At 40.3% G+C, this 12,187-nt stretch overlaps 1 protein-coding gene across 1 annotated transcript in view; it reads right to left on the bottom strand.

The window, feature by feature from the left end:
* Positions 1-12,187, bottom strand: part of LOC107103746 (kalirin-like) — a gene marked incomplete at its 3' end in the record, with an annotated part of 72,886 nt that overhangs the window by 56,121 nt on the left and 4,578 nt on the right. The window contains exons 5-10 of the mRNA XM_015403560.1: positions 11,937-12,059; positions 9,405-9,527; positions 9,067-9,258; positions 8,241-8,372; positions 3,998-4,096; positions 3,795-3,926 (exon numbers count right to left, since the gene is read on the bottom strand). Of these exons, the coding sequence (XP_015259046.1) occupies positions 3,795-3,926; positions 3,998-4,096; positions 8,241-8,372; positions 9,067-9,258; positions 9,405-9,527; positions 11,937-12,059 (801 nt within the window). The remainder of the gene's footprint in view (positions 1-3,794; positions 3,927-3,997; positions 4,097-8,240; positions 8,373-9,066; positions 9,259-9,404; positions 9,528-11,936; positions 12,060-12,187) is intronic.

Here is a 12,187-nt window from a genome sequence, read left to right as displayed (position 1 = left end):
CAGGAAGTAGTGGAGCTGTGCATAGAGCCCATTAGTTCTCACTTAAATCAGGAGGATGTTTAAAGGTATAATGGAGGATTTTTACGTATTTTTGAAAAGACCTGCTCTCTCCAAAAAAAATAAATAAAATGCACATGCACAGCCCTGTACCCACTCCTGAGAGGGAACGACTATTATACGGCTGCAAGAGCATGTACAAGCCCATTTCTCCTTGTGCACGCTTTCTGTTTATAGTTGCTGTTTGCATCGCTCAAACAAGCTTACTTTCTAAAGGTAGATTTGCAATTTGTCCACCATGTCAGACTCACCAGCAGTAAGTGAAAATGAGGAGGAGAAAGTAAGAAGTCCTTACGCAAAAATATCACCAGAATTATTGACAATTAGGAGGACCACTACTTATTTATATGATTCATATGGAACATATCAAACATCCTCCACTATAACTTTAAGCTAAGGCAGAATCCTGGCATCAATTATCATGAGAGATTTGAACATATAGGAGCCTGGAAACCTCTGCTTCCAGCAGTTCTTCTGGGAACAGCCGGTCCAGAACCAGGGTAAATAGAAGCTTCTCATCATTTCATGTGAAACATCGTCAGTGGAATTTTCTTCAAACATTTAATTTAAGCTGATTTGCCTCATTCTGTTTATCTTTGCCTGTTTTGGATCACTTTATCTGTAAAACCTCTTCAGAGAAATTCCCGCAACAGCAGTAATACTTGGCTGGACTTGATTCTAGTTACATCAGATTCACATTTCAACCCTCCTTCTGGTCCACTCCAGCTAATCACAGTCCCTCCCCTTTGTTATAGATATAAACAGCTGCAAAATTAAATCAGGAGCTCCTGGACATTCATACAGGCTCCAGGAATGTCTCCAAACCCGTCTGGGGTCTGAGGGATGAGCAGCGGTAGCAGACAGCAGTTTGTGTGAGAAGGATGTAGAAGGATGAATGAACACGCCGCGCTGGTTCTGCAAAGCAGACGCCACAAAGATCTACACACACACGACGACGCGATCCAAGCGGGTCGGGGCAGAGTCCCAGTCAGGAAAGTGAAACCACAGGAGAAAGCGTTTCAGCCCTGTTAGGTTCTGTCATGTGCTAAATGCCAGCCAATTAGACCAACCAACAATTACAGCTGAGTTCAAAATATTGGCGGTCCAACATCGCTAACCAGATCAATTACTATAATGGGGGGGGAATTAAATATCTACATAGCCCATGATTTAACAGTGGGTGCAGCAAAGTAATAGAAAACCTACACAACCAACAGTTATGACATGCTTGCTAGATATTTGGTGCAACTGACTCATTATTTTAACGGTTCCAAGTGAAAACAGAGTGGATTTCAATCCCTGAGCTCATTCATCCCGCGAACAAGCAGGAATCAAACATGTGGTCCTTATTTAAGGACAGAGGCAGGGAATGTGGTGCATGTGGGTTGAAATGCGCTTCCTTAATGTTCAAAACAGCAGCGCTCTTTGATTAAAAAGCCGACTGTAGAGGTAAAACAAACAGAAGAGTGGAAATAAGTTGTTGCTTAAAAGCTTAGAGATGAAGAAAAACTAAATTTGCAATCGATCCAATAATACATCAGATAACAAAGACTGAGCCTATGATTCACTCCAGGATAGAGAAGGTCTGTGTGACAGATACCTGTGAGTTTTTAATTTTATATCAGAAGGCTGGAACTCAATCAAAGTCCCATATTGGAACAAAACGCTGAATAAATCACTAAATCTGGTTTTTATAAGGTATGATAACTGCCAATAAAAATCTACATCTATAAAAAAAAAATGTTTGCAATGTATAAATATAAGTTAGGAATGTACAACTTTGCAGCGAAATGGCATTACAAATACAAAAAAGACATTTAGGAGTAAGATACATAAAGCTCTAACACTCCCTACCAGTTGGTGGCAGTACTCTACCAAAAATTTGTTCACCGACCACCTTTAAACGAGAAGATGAGGAGGAGAAAAACAAGGTTAGATCTTTACTAAAATGTTGTTTTTAACCCGTGAACAGTATAATGTTTGATCCTTGGTCCTCTTTTTGTCATCTTTCTCTTCTCCACGCTAGAAGGTGGTTGGCGAAATGTTCAGGTGCAATACCGCCACCAACTGGTAAGGAGTTGTATGTGATGAAGGGTTTGTACTGAACTGAAATCTCTAATACATTGTAAATTGTTGTTGACAACAAAGAAATTGATTAATAACTCAGTTACTGCTCAAGTAAAGTGACTAGTTACTAAACAAAGTAAATATGCAGTTACAATTTATTATCTACAGTAGTAGCCATTCCAAATTTCCACACTTTCCTTAATGGGCCCTTGGCTGGTCTCTACAATTCCTATTTAAACATCAATATTTGTACTAAAGTCTTCTCTCTGTCATGATTTGTAGACATTAAGATCTAAAGAGAAGCATCATCTCCTGGTCAGAGTCTGTAATTCAGTGAAAGGGTGGAGTCAGAGTAAAAAAAATATGCAAGAGGGGGTCACTGCAGTGGCTGGAAGCTGGAGGGGATTTCACAGGGAGTTGGAGGGAAGTGATCTGCTATTCAGCTGGCGTTTGACTGGGAAGGGCCAATTTGAATGGCTGCTACTGTCGTTTCTAATCATAACCATATGGTTAGTACCTTAGTGTTGTATTTTTGTGCATTTGTAAAGTGTATTTATAATTTCTAACCTTGCATTCTTGCAGATTAAACACCCTGATGTCACATGCACGTATGAAACTATAAGTAAATGCAAATCAAGACAACTTAAGATATTAACAGTTTTCTTACCACATAGATTTCCTGCTCCACAGTGGATCGGAGAGTAATCTAAACCCTGAACTAAAGCCACAGTATATTGTGAAGCACTTTACCTCTGGCATCATTTAATGAGGATGTTTCTCCAACTGTTTGACCTTAGAACAGTTCACTTTCCATTATGCCAAAGATGAAAATGACCTTCCAGACCACATTGGCATTATGAGTCTACCAGCCCTGGACCCTGACCCAGTAGGAAGCCTAGAAGTTTTCATCAAACATGTCGTCTCTGAGATAAAACCCTAAACTACAGGGGGACGATGGACTCTTGTCCAATGGTCCTACACTAGGTGGCAGAACCTACTTGACTTTATTTAAAACAGATCTGAAACGGTTTCCAGAAGCAGTGCTTGTGTAACTCCAGTAAATGTGAAGCATTACTGAGTCTCACAGCCCACCTTTCTCCTTCCCTCACTTCCTCTAGACCAGGGGTCTTCAACGTTTTCCAGGCCAAGGACCCCCAAACTGATGCCGAGATGGAGCAGGGACCCCCTAATTACATATATATTGTATGAAATTGTGTTATATCAAACTAATCCTAGAGTCACTCTATTACAGATGGAGTAATGTCAAGAAAGGAATTTCTCCGTAGGATTATTAAGGTATTTCTGATTCTGATTCCTGGTTGATGGGACAGGTGTTGTGAATGAAACGGTGCCCAGCTTGAAAGAGCTCCTGTGTGTCGCTGAATGTGTGCATTAATGACTGAAAGACATCTTTTGCCTCCATTTATCGGTTTACTACAGTGTGTGAGAATTCATGTTAATGTGTATTTAAAGACATTTCAATTAGTGGAAAAAATTGCAGGGGGAATATAAAAAAAAGTATCATCAACCAAAACTTCCGTGACCCCCATGCAGTACATCCGTGGACCCCCTAGGGGTCTTGGACCCCCTGTTGAAGACCTCCGCTCTGCCGTAGACTAAGAGCTATAATGTCCTTTATCTTGGTGACTCAGAGCTTTGTGATATTATACCTGCTGTACGTCTTGCTGGAACACACACAGCTGCAGCCTCTGGTGCAGTCGGACCTTTCGATGCTGCCAAATGTTTTCCAGGCGCCGCTGATGATGAAGGACCTCATGCACCACGTCAAGGATGCAATGAACCTGACAGGTTACACAAACAGCTTTAGATGATACAGTCATTTGCTTAAAGGTCGCTTGCTAGTGACACTGACCGCTTTGGAGTAATTGGCCGTCGCCGTTAGGGAGTCAGAGTTGACTGGACTCAGAGGTCTCTGCAGGACATCCAGCAGCGCTTTCCCATCCTGACTCACCTGCACATGACAGAAAAAGGCTGAACATCAGGCGGAAAGGAAACCTTTCTTTCCTAAAACATGCTTTTATATTGATGAAAAAGGGCAAATCTGTTACTATAAGGCTCAGTAATGTGGGTGATGTTGATGAGGTGAGCATCTGTGTTTGACTCAGACTCTTATTTTAAAGTAAAATGTGAAAGATGTGATTGATTAGTTCTGCTGTGTTGACAGACTGGATGATTGAAAACTTGATCACATCAGCTTGGTAGGAGCCTCCTCTACTTTGGCTTATGTTTGGTAGGTAAAATAAATAGTGAGAGAGAAGATTGGAGCGGAAAGAAAGCATTTTGTGGCTAACTGTTAGCTGCTAACAGCGCTTAAGCTCCACACTTTCTTGTCTGTTAAACTTAATGGCTTTTAAATGTTTTTAAATGAGTCTGCACTACATTTGATCTATGATTGATCAAAGCTGAGCTACTTTTCTACACTGGGGAGAGTAATGAAAGTAAACTAGTATTTTTTAACATGTTTAAGTGAATAATCTCAAAGATTCGGTCTGGGTGGGGTCGCCAACAGTCCCTTGAAAACGGAATCGTTCCGTATTTAGAAATAGAAGTACCTGACCCATATTTAGTGCACAGTACAACAGAGTATTAGGGCCAGGCTGGAGATTTTTTTTTTCTTTTATTTCGAGAATAAAATCGTAATGTTACGAGAATAAATTCGTAAATTACAAAAATAAAGTCAAAAAATTACGAAAATAAAGTTGTAAATCTCTAGCCTGGCCCTAATACCCGTCGTAGAAAAGGAACACACTTTGTCCCTCATTACTGTGAGAGCAAAAAGCTATTGGAAAATGAAGAACAAGGGCACGTTAGATACAAAACTTATGGTAAACTTGTTCTGCATTGTAACCAATGAGCTGACAGCATATATGTAACGATCCAGAATACCCTCCTCCCATTGGTCGAGCCAAGAGTTGCTCAAGGAGAAGATAGCGGGAGACGACAGAACGGTATGGGGGACGAACGGAGTAATTTAAATGCTGAAGCAGCTTTTGGGGGTGGTACACCTTCGCATAGCGATGCTCCTCCTCCAAAATAAAAAAAGGATGCAGAAATATAGGAAGGAATGAGAAAAACAAATACCTGGGTGGAAAAAGTCTGTGATAATGAATATGAAGCATACTGCGCCATGTGCCGGCTCGCTTTTTCTGTAGCCCATGGTCACACTGTCAGATTTGAGACTACGCAGACAAGGTGTCCCTTTTTTTTTCAGGGAGATGGCGACTCTAGGTCTGGGAAGCTACATTTGTCTGTGATCTTCCTTATTTGCTTTGCTCACATATCCTCCTTAACCAGCAGCTATAGATGCAAGGCTAGTTAAACCACAGTTTGATATTGTGGAAAGGTTTAACTTGCTGGTCCGGTATAAAGAGTGGGATTTTTTAAACCATTAGCCTTTTTTTCCTCCAAAGTTTTCCTAAAATCTCATCTCATCTGGCTCTGATGAACACAACATTATATACGGCCTCATATCTTCAGCTGGATTTTCCTACATTCCTAGAAAACCTCACGAAGGTGGAAAATCTATAGAAACAAGCCAACAGGTTCATTTGTAGAAATAAATTAATACCCTCATAGAAGATGGAAGAGGTAATAGATTTAACCACGAAAAATTATAATCACTAGTTGGGCTTGTTTTTATTTGCTGCTTAGGAATGAAAGGCATAGAGGATGCTGGATGGTCAGTAGGTATAGTTACTGCTTTTTAATTTATGGAATGTCTGAGAAATGATAACTAACTATGAGCTGGAATGAAATCCAAAACATGATAAAAAAAAAAAAAAGAAAAAAACATTTTTTTTGACTGAATTCATTCCTTTGGAAAAGTGCTGATTAAACAGGAACCGCTGCTCCTCTAAAGTGATTCCTCTTTCACGCGGTTTGGCTGCTGATTCAAGCTTTACTTTCTAACTCTGCAACTGCTGAAATTATGCAAGTTAATTGATTATTTGAAAGACATACGTAGTTAAATCATGTACTCTTATCGACTGAAATATTTCTCACGCCCTTTCATTGATAAAGCAGGAATCGTCTGTCTTATGTGTGCACAGATGGGCTTAAAATAACACATTAGTAATTTTTTTTTTTTTTTGATTTTTTAGCTTATGTGGAGTTGCTATCTGTGTCTAAATTGAGCTGGATCTTGGTGGGTTCCATCTTCAATATAACGCTTCGATTACTTGTTAGATTGGACCCATTTAGGAAAATAGGCTACAGGTTTAAAGCGCTTAACTACTGAGGGGTCAGTCTGCTCATTAAACAATGCTTTAGTCGTAAAGTCAAATAAAAGGGCCGCTTTAAATCTATTTCTCAGTAAAAACTTACAAAATGTTTAACGACAAGTGAATCCAACTCAGATAGCTTAAACCTCACTAATAAAATTTAAAGTTATAATAACAATAGAAGAGCACTGAAAGATGACTTTATTTATTCTATTTTAGATTTTGAATCATATAAATAAAGAAAGGAATGAGAGCTAGGTTACGTTGAAAGTAAGAATTCAGTTGAAAGCTTTTAGGTGATGAAGACTAGGAATGCGTAATGAATTTGGTTACTGGCCAAATTCTCCCAATAAAACCCAGTACAACAAGTAAAAACAAAGATGACATCATGACAAGGAATGGAGGAGCGGAGGATTTTCCATGCTGGACATGAAAACAGGATTGCATAAACAAGAGTGTAGTGATGTCAGAAGCTGCTGGGAAAGTAAACAAAGCAAGCAGGGCCAATAGAAAGATCTCAAAGTATGGCTCTATTTTCCAGACGTTCTCTCGCTGTAATATTTGTGACATGAGGTGCAACATCAGCGGCGAAAATGCTTCTATTCTAAGCAAGAACAAGAGCGTCCTCAAGGTTGAAGAGGGGAATGTTTTTTACAGCAACAGATAGGGCTGCTGCTCCTGCATTCGGCATCATTAGCACGCCTGCTTCCATTAGCGCCAGCAAAACGGTTTTTGTACATAGACCGATTCCCAGGTATCTTTAATGAAGGCTGGACATAAACAAGCGAATTTTAACCTGTGAATCGCTGAATGGATCCTGTTACTGATCAGGGAACAGATTTGAAACGCTGTTTGTTTCTGAACACTGCAAAAATGATCTAGAAATAAGTAAAAATGTCTTAAATTACGGTAAGTATATTTACCCTTGATTTTTTTATAGGTAAATTTGATAATTTGCCAGTGGAATTAGTATTTTTACCCTTAAAATAAGATAATTTGATAATATGCACTTGGAATAAGACAATGCAATTATGTTTTCTTATTTTAAATCTAAATTGTCTTGTTCCATTGGCAAAATCTCTCTTTAATCTCCTCAATTTAAGAAGAAATGCACTTATTTTAAGAAAAAATGACTTATATAGATTTAGATTTTTTTCCAGTGAAGAACTTTTTGTTTGTTTCTCTGTCTAAATGCAGTCTAATTTTTATAACAACCACTGAAATAAAGTGCATGAAACAAAACCTGAACGGTCTGACTGTGCAACAAGGTAGTGATAGTATATAAAAACTTTAGTGCAGTTTATTTTCTGGTAAGCAGCATCATGAAGGACTCGTAGAACCGTCAAGACAGGAAGATCGTGCCAAAGCGAACTGCCTCAGTCTGAACGGCTGCCTGGAGGTTTATGTCTGTTTATATATATGGACTTATCTTTTTATAGATAAGCATGAAAACCAGCGACAGCTTGTCTAAAGATAAAGCAACAGACAGCAGTATGGAGCGGGGAAGAGTGGGAGCACTCCAGGACTAAATTTAGTGGAGTGTTTGAAACGGCTGGAAGGGTCAGCGCAGCGGCTGAGCATCGCCACCCTGTTATCACAGTCTGCCGCTCTGACAGCACAGAACTATATTACTGCTCTCCATCAGCTGAAAATAGGACTATTTTGTAGAAAATGTGCAGCTTTAGAGTATTTTCATTGTGTTTAATCAGAGAACAAGATCTAGAAACAGCAGCTGGATTTCAAAATGTGGCTTTATTCAGAGATTTATGCTACAAACTTTAAAGAAAAAAGCTTTTCTGAAAAAACGACTTTCAAAGCGTTGCTGTTTGTTGCTCATAATCATTTTCTCTGCTGTTGGTGGTGAGGAAGACTGACCTCGGTGTAGGCCTGGGTCACCTGCTCGTACAGGCTCTGATGGCGATGGATGGCGATTTCCAGCTCCTGCATCTCAGACGGTAACCCCCCCTCACTGCAGACTTTACACCAGGCTTCCACCTCTGACAAGAACTGAGGAACACGAGCAAAACATTGAATGATGTCAACGTTTGTTGAATCCAAGATAAATATTCACAAAAACAACTTCAGTCTGTTTCCCTCTTTGGTCGTCATTTTGTTGAACTGGCAAAAAGGTGAATTTACCAGAAGCATATTGAGTCGATTGGATGGTATGTAGAGATGAATAGGAAGGAAGGAAGGAAGGAAGGAAGGAAGGAAGATTAAACATCTTTACTGCTCTGACACTACAGCACCCTGTTTTTTTCTCTTCAGTTTAGAGAACAGTAACTACAGGCCAAACCAGGATAATAAATCTCTGATATCAACCCCTCCACCACTAACTACAAAGAATCATTTCTTTAATGAATCTGTTTTAAATTGTAATTCTTCTCTGTGACCGTCTGTTTTCTAACATTTATCCTCTGTAGTCTAATCCTTTGGATGGCTCCTCCTCATTTATCTCTTTTCCACTCAAATACACACTTGAATAAAATATCAAGGGCCCAGCAGGAATCAAACAGTCTCATCAGTTTCCATGTCAACCTCCCAGGAGTCAGCAGTGAAGCACTTTCATCCACCAAATAAAACCAGGCAGTAGAAAATGTCCCACTTTCATGTAACATTCTGGACACGTGATTCCAGCACAGGCTGAAGGAGAAGGAAGCTTTCTGTCCCTGGTGCCAGAAGCCAACAATTCTGATCTCACCTGCTCAGCCTTCTGGTGAAAGACAGAGGACATGGCGAGGATAGTAGAGCGTTCATCAAGTGCAGCGGCAAAACTTTTCCAGTCCTGATCCAGCTGAGTAGAGATCTGCTTGATTTGTGTGGATGCATAGTGGCCAGCCTCCGCTAGACGGCTCGCCACCGACATGATTCTGTTGATGTTTACGTAGGCGTTCTGATGGAGACATTTGAACCTTCTTAAGTTCGTCCTCTTCATACATTCATTGAAAAACTTGCATATAATTCAGTGGCTGAAGTTTTGCTATTGCTCTCTTCAACAGTCTAAACATGTGGAATTAGAAGGGAGCAGTAAGTTTTTACCATAGAGTTCATGGCGAAGTGGTTGTGTTGCGTTTGCAGCTCCACAGCATGTTGGTAACTGCGTCCGATCTCTGTGTGACTCTGCAAGAATAACTCCTTGTTGTGGCTAATCCAGTCGAACATCTGCAGAGACAAAGAGCGAGGTTAGTGCGGTTCAAACAGGTTTGCCTGAAGTCAAAATATTTGGAAGTGAAGAAAGAAGATGAAGATCTCTGATGTCCACAGAAAGATAGAGAAAGATAGAGAGGTTCTGCAGACAAGCTGAGGAAGCAACCGGAGAGGCGCTGAGGAAACAAGGAAGCAATGTGGAAACACTAAAGGCCTGAACACACCAGTTGCGTACGACTTTTCAATCTCAGATCCGACTTTTTTCCATGTCACACTGACTGCGCATAGAGAGCCTCCGACTAGGCAGGGTGAGCAGATCTGTGAAGAGTTTTTTCACTGCTGTCTCTGTACTATACACAAATTACAACAATTTCCCAAATTTGACTGACAGATTATAAAAAGTTATTAAATATAAATAAAAAAATAATAAACAAATGTTCATATGCCTAGAAAATAAAAAAGTTTGTCAGTTTTATTTCATAAAGAGGGGAAAGTGATAAGCTTATCTCACCTGCTCTGTCTTCTCGCTATTTTTTTTGTGACGATCAAAGAGGATCACTACTTCATCCATTTTCTGTCCTCTTGAATTGTTATTTTCCATTTATTGCTTTATTCATTGTTTTTGGACGAGTCTGTCCCGTTACCATAGCGCAGTTACTATAGTTACTATTTACACAATGTGCCACTCCAAAACTGACTCTTTCCCGATGCGATTAACAGATTTCATTTTGTATTTCCCCCCTAAAGGAGATGTTTTTTCCTTTGTAACCGTGTCTCTCTTCCAGCTTTCGGCTGAATTGCTGCATAGTCCGAACTTAAATAGACCCGGGTTCTATCTCAGTCGGACCTACGCTGCCCACCTTGTCGGGTGTGAAGATCGCCATTGACTTTCAATTAGCTCTAAACGCCACAACCTTGTTTGAAGCGATTTTCTGTTGGATCAGGCACAAAATTGGATTCGGTGTGTTCTGGCCTTAAGAAGGAACCAGGGAAGGACTGAGGAAGCAATAAGGAAGAAATGAGAAGGCAACTAAGGAAACACTGTGGGAATACCAAGGAAGACACTGAAGAAACACTGAAGATTCAACAGGAAGCATTTCAGAAACACAAAGGAAACACTGAAGGACTGAGGAAACAGTGATGGAGTACTATGAATCACTAAAGAACGATGGGAAAAGCACTTTGCACAAACTTAGGAAGCATTGGAGAAACACTGAGAAAGGGAAATGTTGAGGAAGCACTATAGAAGCACTGTAGATTAACAGGAAGGAAATGCAAAGGAAGAAAACTGGAAGAAATGGGGAAGCACTGAGGAAACACTGTGGTAATAAAGAGGAAGCAGTGCCTGACCCTAAGGTGAGAATTATTCGAGGTCAGATGATAGTTTATAGTTTATTTTGATGCTATCATCTAAATTTTATTCATAAAAAAAGAAGAAAAAAACTCTGCAATGATCTTAAAAATATCAAAAGAGACACTGACTTAATATCTTTAAAGGACTTTGGAAAAAAAACAAGAAGTTGGAAGGTAAAAAACTGCAAGATGCTGGAGGATCACGTTAGAATCACTGAGGAGACAAGGAACGCTCAAAATAAACGGGCTTTCAGAGAGAGCGATGCATGATGAAAGATTTCAGATTAATGATCATAACATGTAAAGCATTCCCAGGCGTTGCTCTGACTCATCTCTGGTCTGCAGGGCAGATGGTGGCTAAACTGTTGCAGTCAGAACAAGAGGAACAACGGAGAACTCGCAGCAGAAACCTCATTTCAATTACAGACGAGCGGCGCTATACGTCACTCTTTTCACACAGATGGGAAGATGGTTACCCTTCATTTTATTTGCCTCTGTTACCACGGCAACGGAGCAAACCGCCTCGTCAGGACTAAGCGCCACTACCCAGCTGGACTGGGGGAGGTGGTCCCACAGTGTAAACTGCCGCTAACGCCCCCGCAGCCCCTCAGTGTGACAACGTGAAGCAAAATGGCTGTTTTTCCTTCCTGTTTGCTTTACAGTAAATATTTAGTGTGGCTGCATGTACACCGGGTCAGCTGACGCCTGGCTGTCTGTGGACATGTGTGCCTGACACACTCAGGACATAAACACACTCCTCTACATAAACTTTTCAGGGATTTCCATTATATTATGTTGTCAGATCTCCAGGATCACCAGCAGGTTTGAGTAGATTCTGATTATTTCTTTTTGGCGCCGTCTTTGCTTTGTTTATTTTGAATCGCTTGTCTCTTCAGTGGTTCTTTCTTCTTCATCTTTCAGAAAGATCAGAGATATAATTCCTAATCCACCAGGAATATTCCATAAGGCAACTTAAAGCAAAGCGGTTCGATGACTGCCGACTCAGCAATGTGATCTTTTAAAGCTCAACATTTGTTTTTAATCGGGTTAAACTCTTGAGCAGAGATTTACTTTCTCAGCGTCCTGTTCAAAGAGCCGCAGCTGGAAGCACTGGTCCAGTTTAAGCTTCCTGACATGCCACATCTGATGGAGGTGCTGCCTGGTGGAGTGGAGCTTATCTAGCAGACTGGCAACCTGTCAAAACAAAAATATAGGTTTTAACATTTTTGCACCAAATATGCAACAATAAACCCAGCGAATAATCCATTCATTCATTCATTCATTCATTCCTTTTTTAAATTTACAATGAAAATACCCCATGA

Source organism: Cyprinodon variegatus, unplaced genomic scaffold (genome assembly GCF_000732505.1).
Source record: "Cyprinodon variegatus isolate N-32 unplaced genomic scaffold, C_variegatus-1.0 Scaffold1520, whole genome shotgun sequence".
Classification (NCBI taxonomy): domain Eukaryota; kingdom Metazoa; phylum Chordata; class Actinopteri; order Cyprinodontiformes; family Cyprinodontidae; genus Cyprinodon; species Cyprinodon variegatus.
The sequence above is the reverse complement of the archived record's forward strand: the minus strand, read 5'-3'. Positions and strand labels throughout refer to the sequence as shown.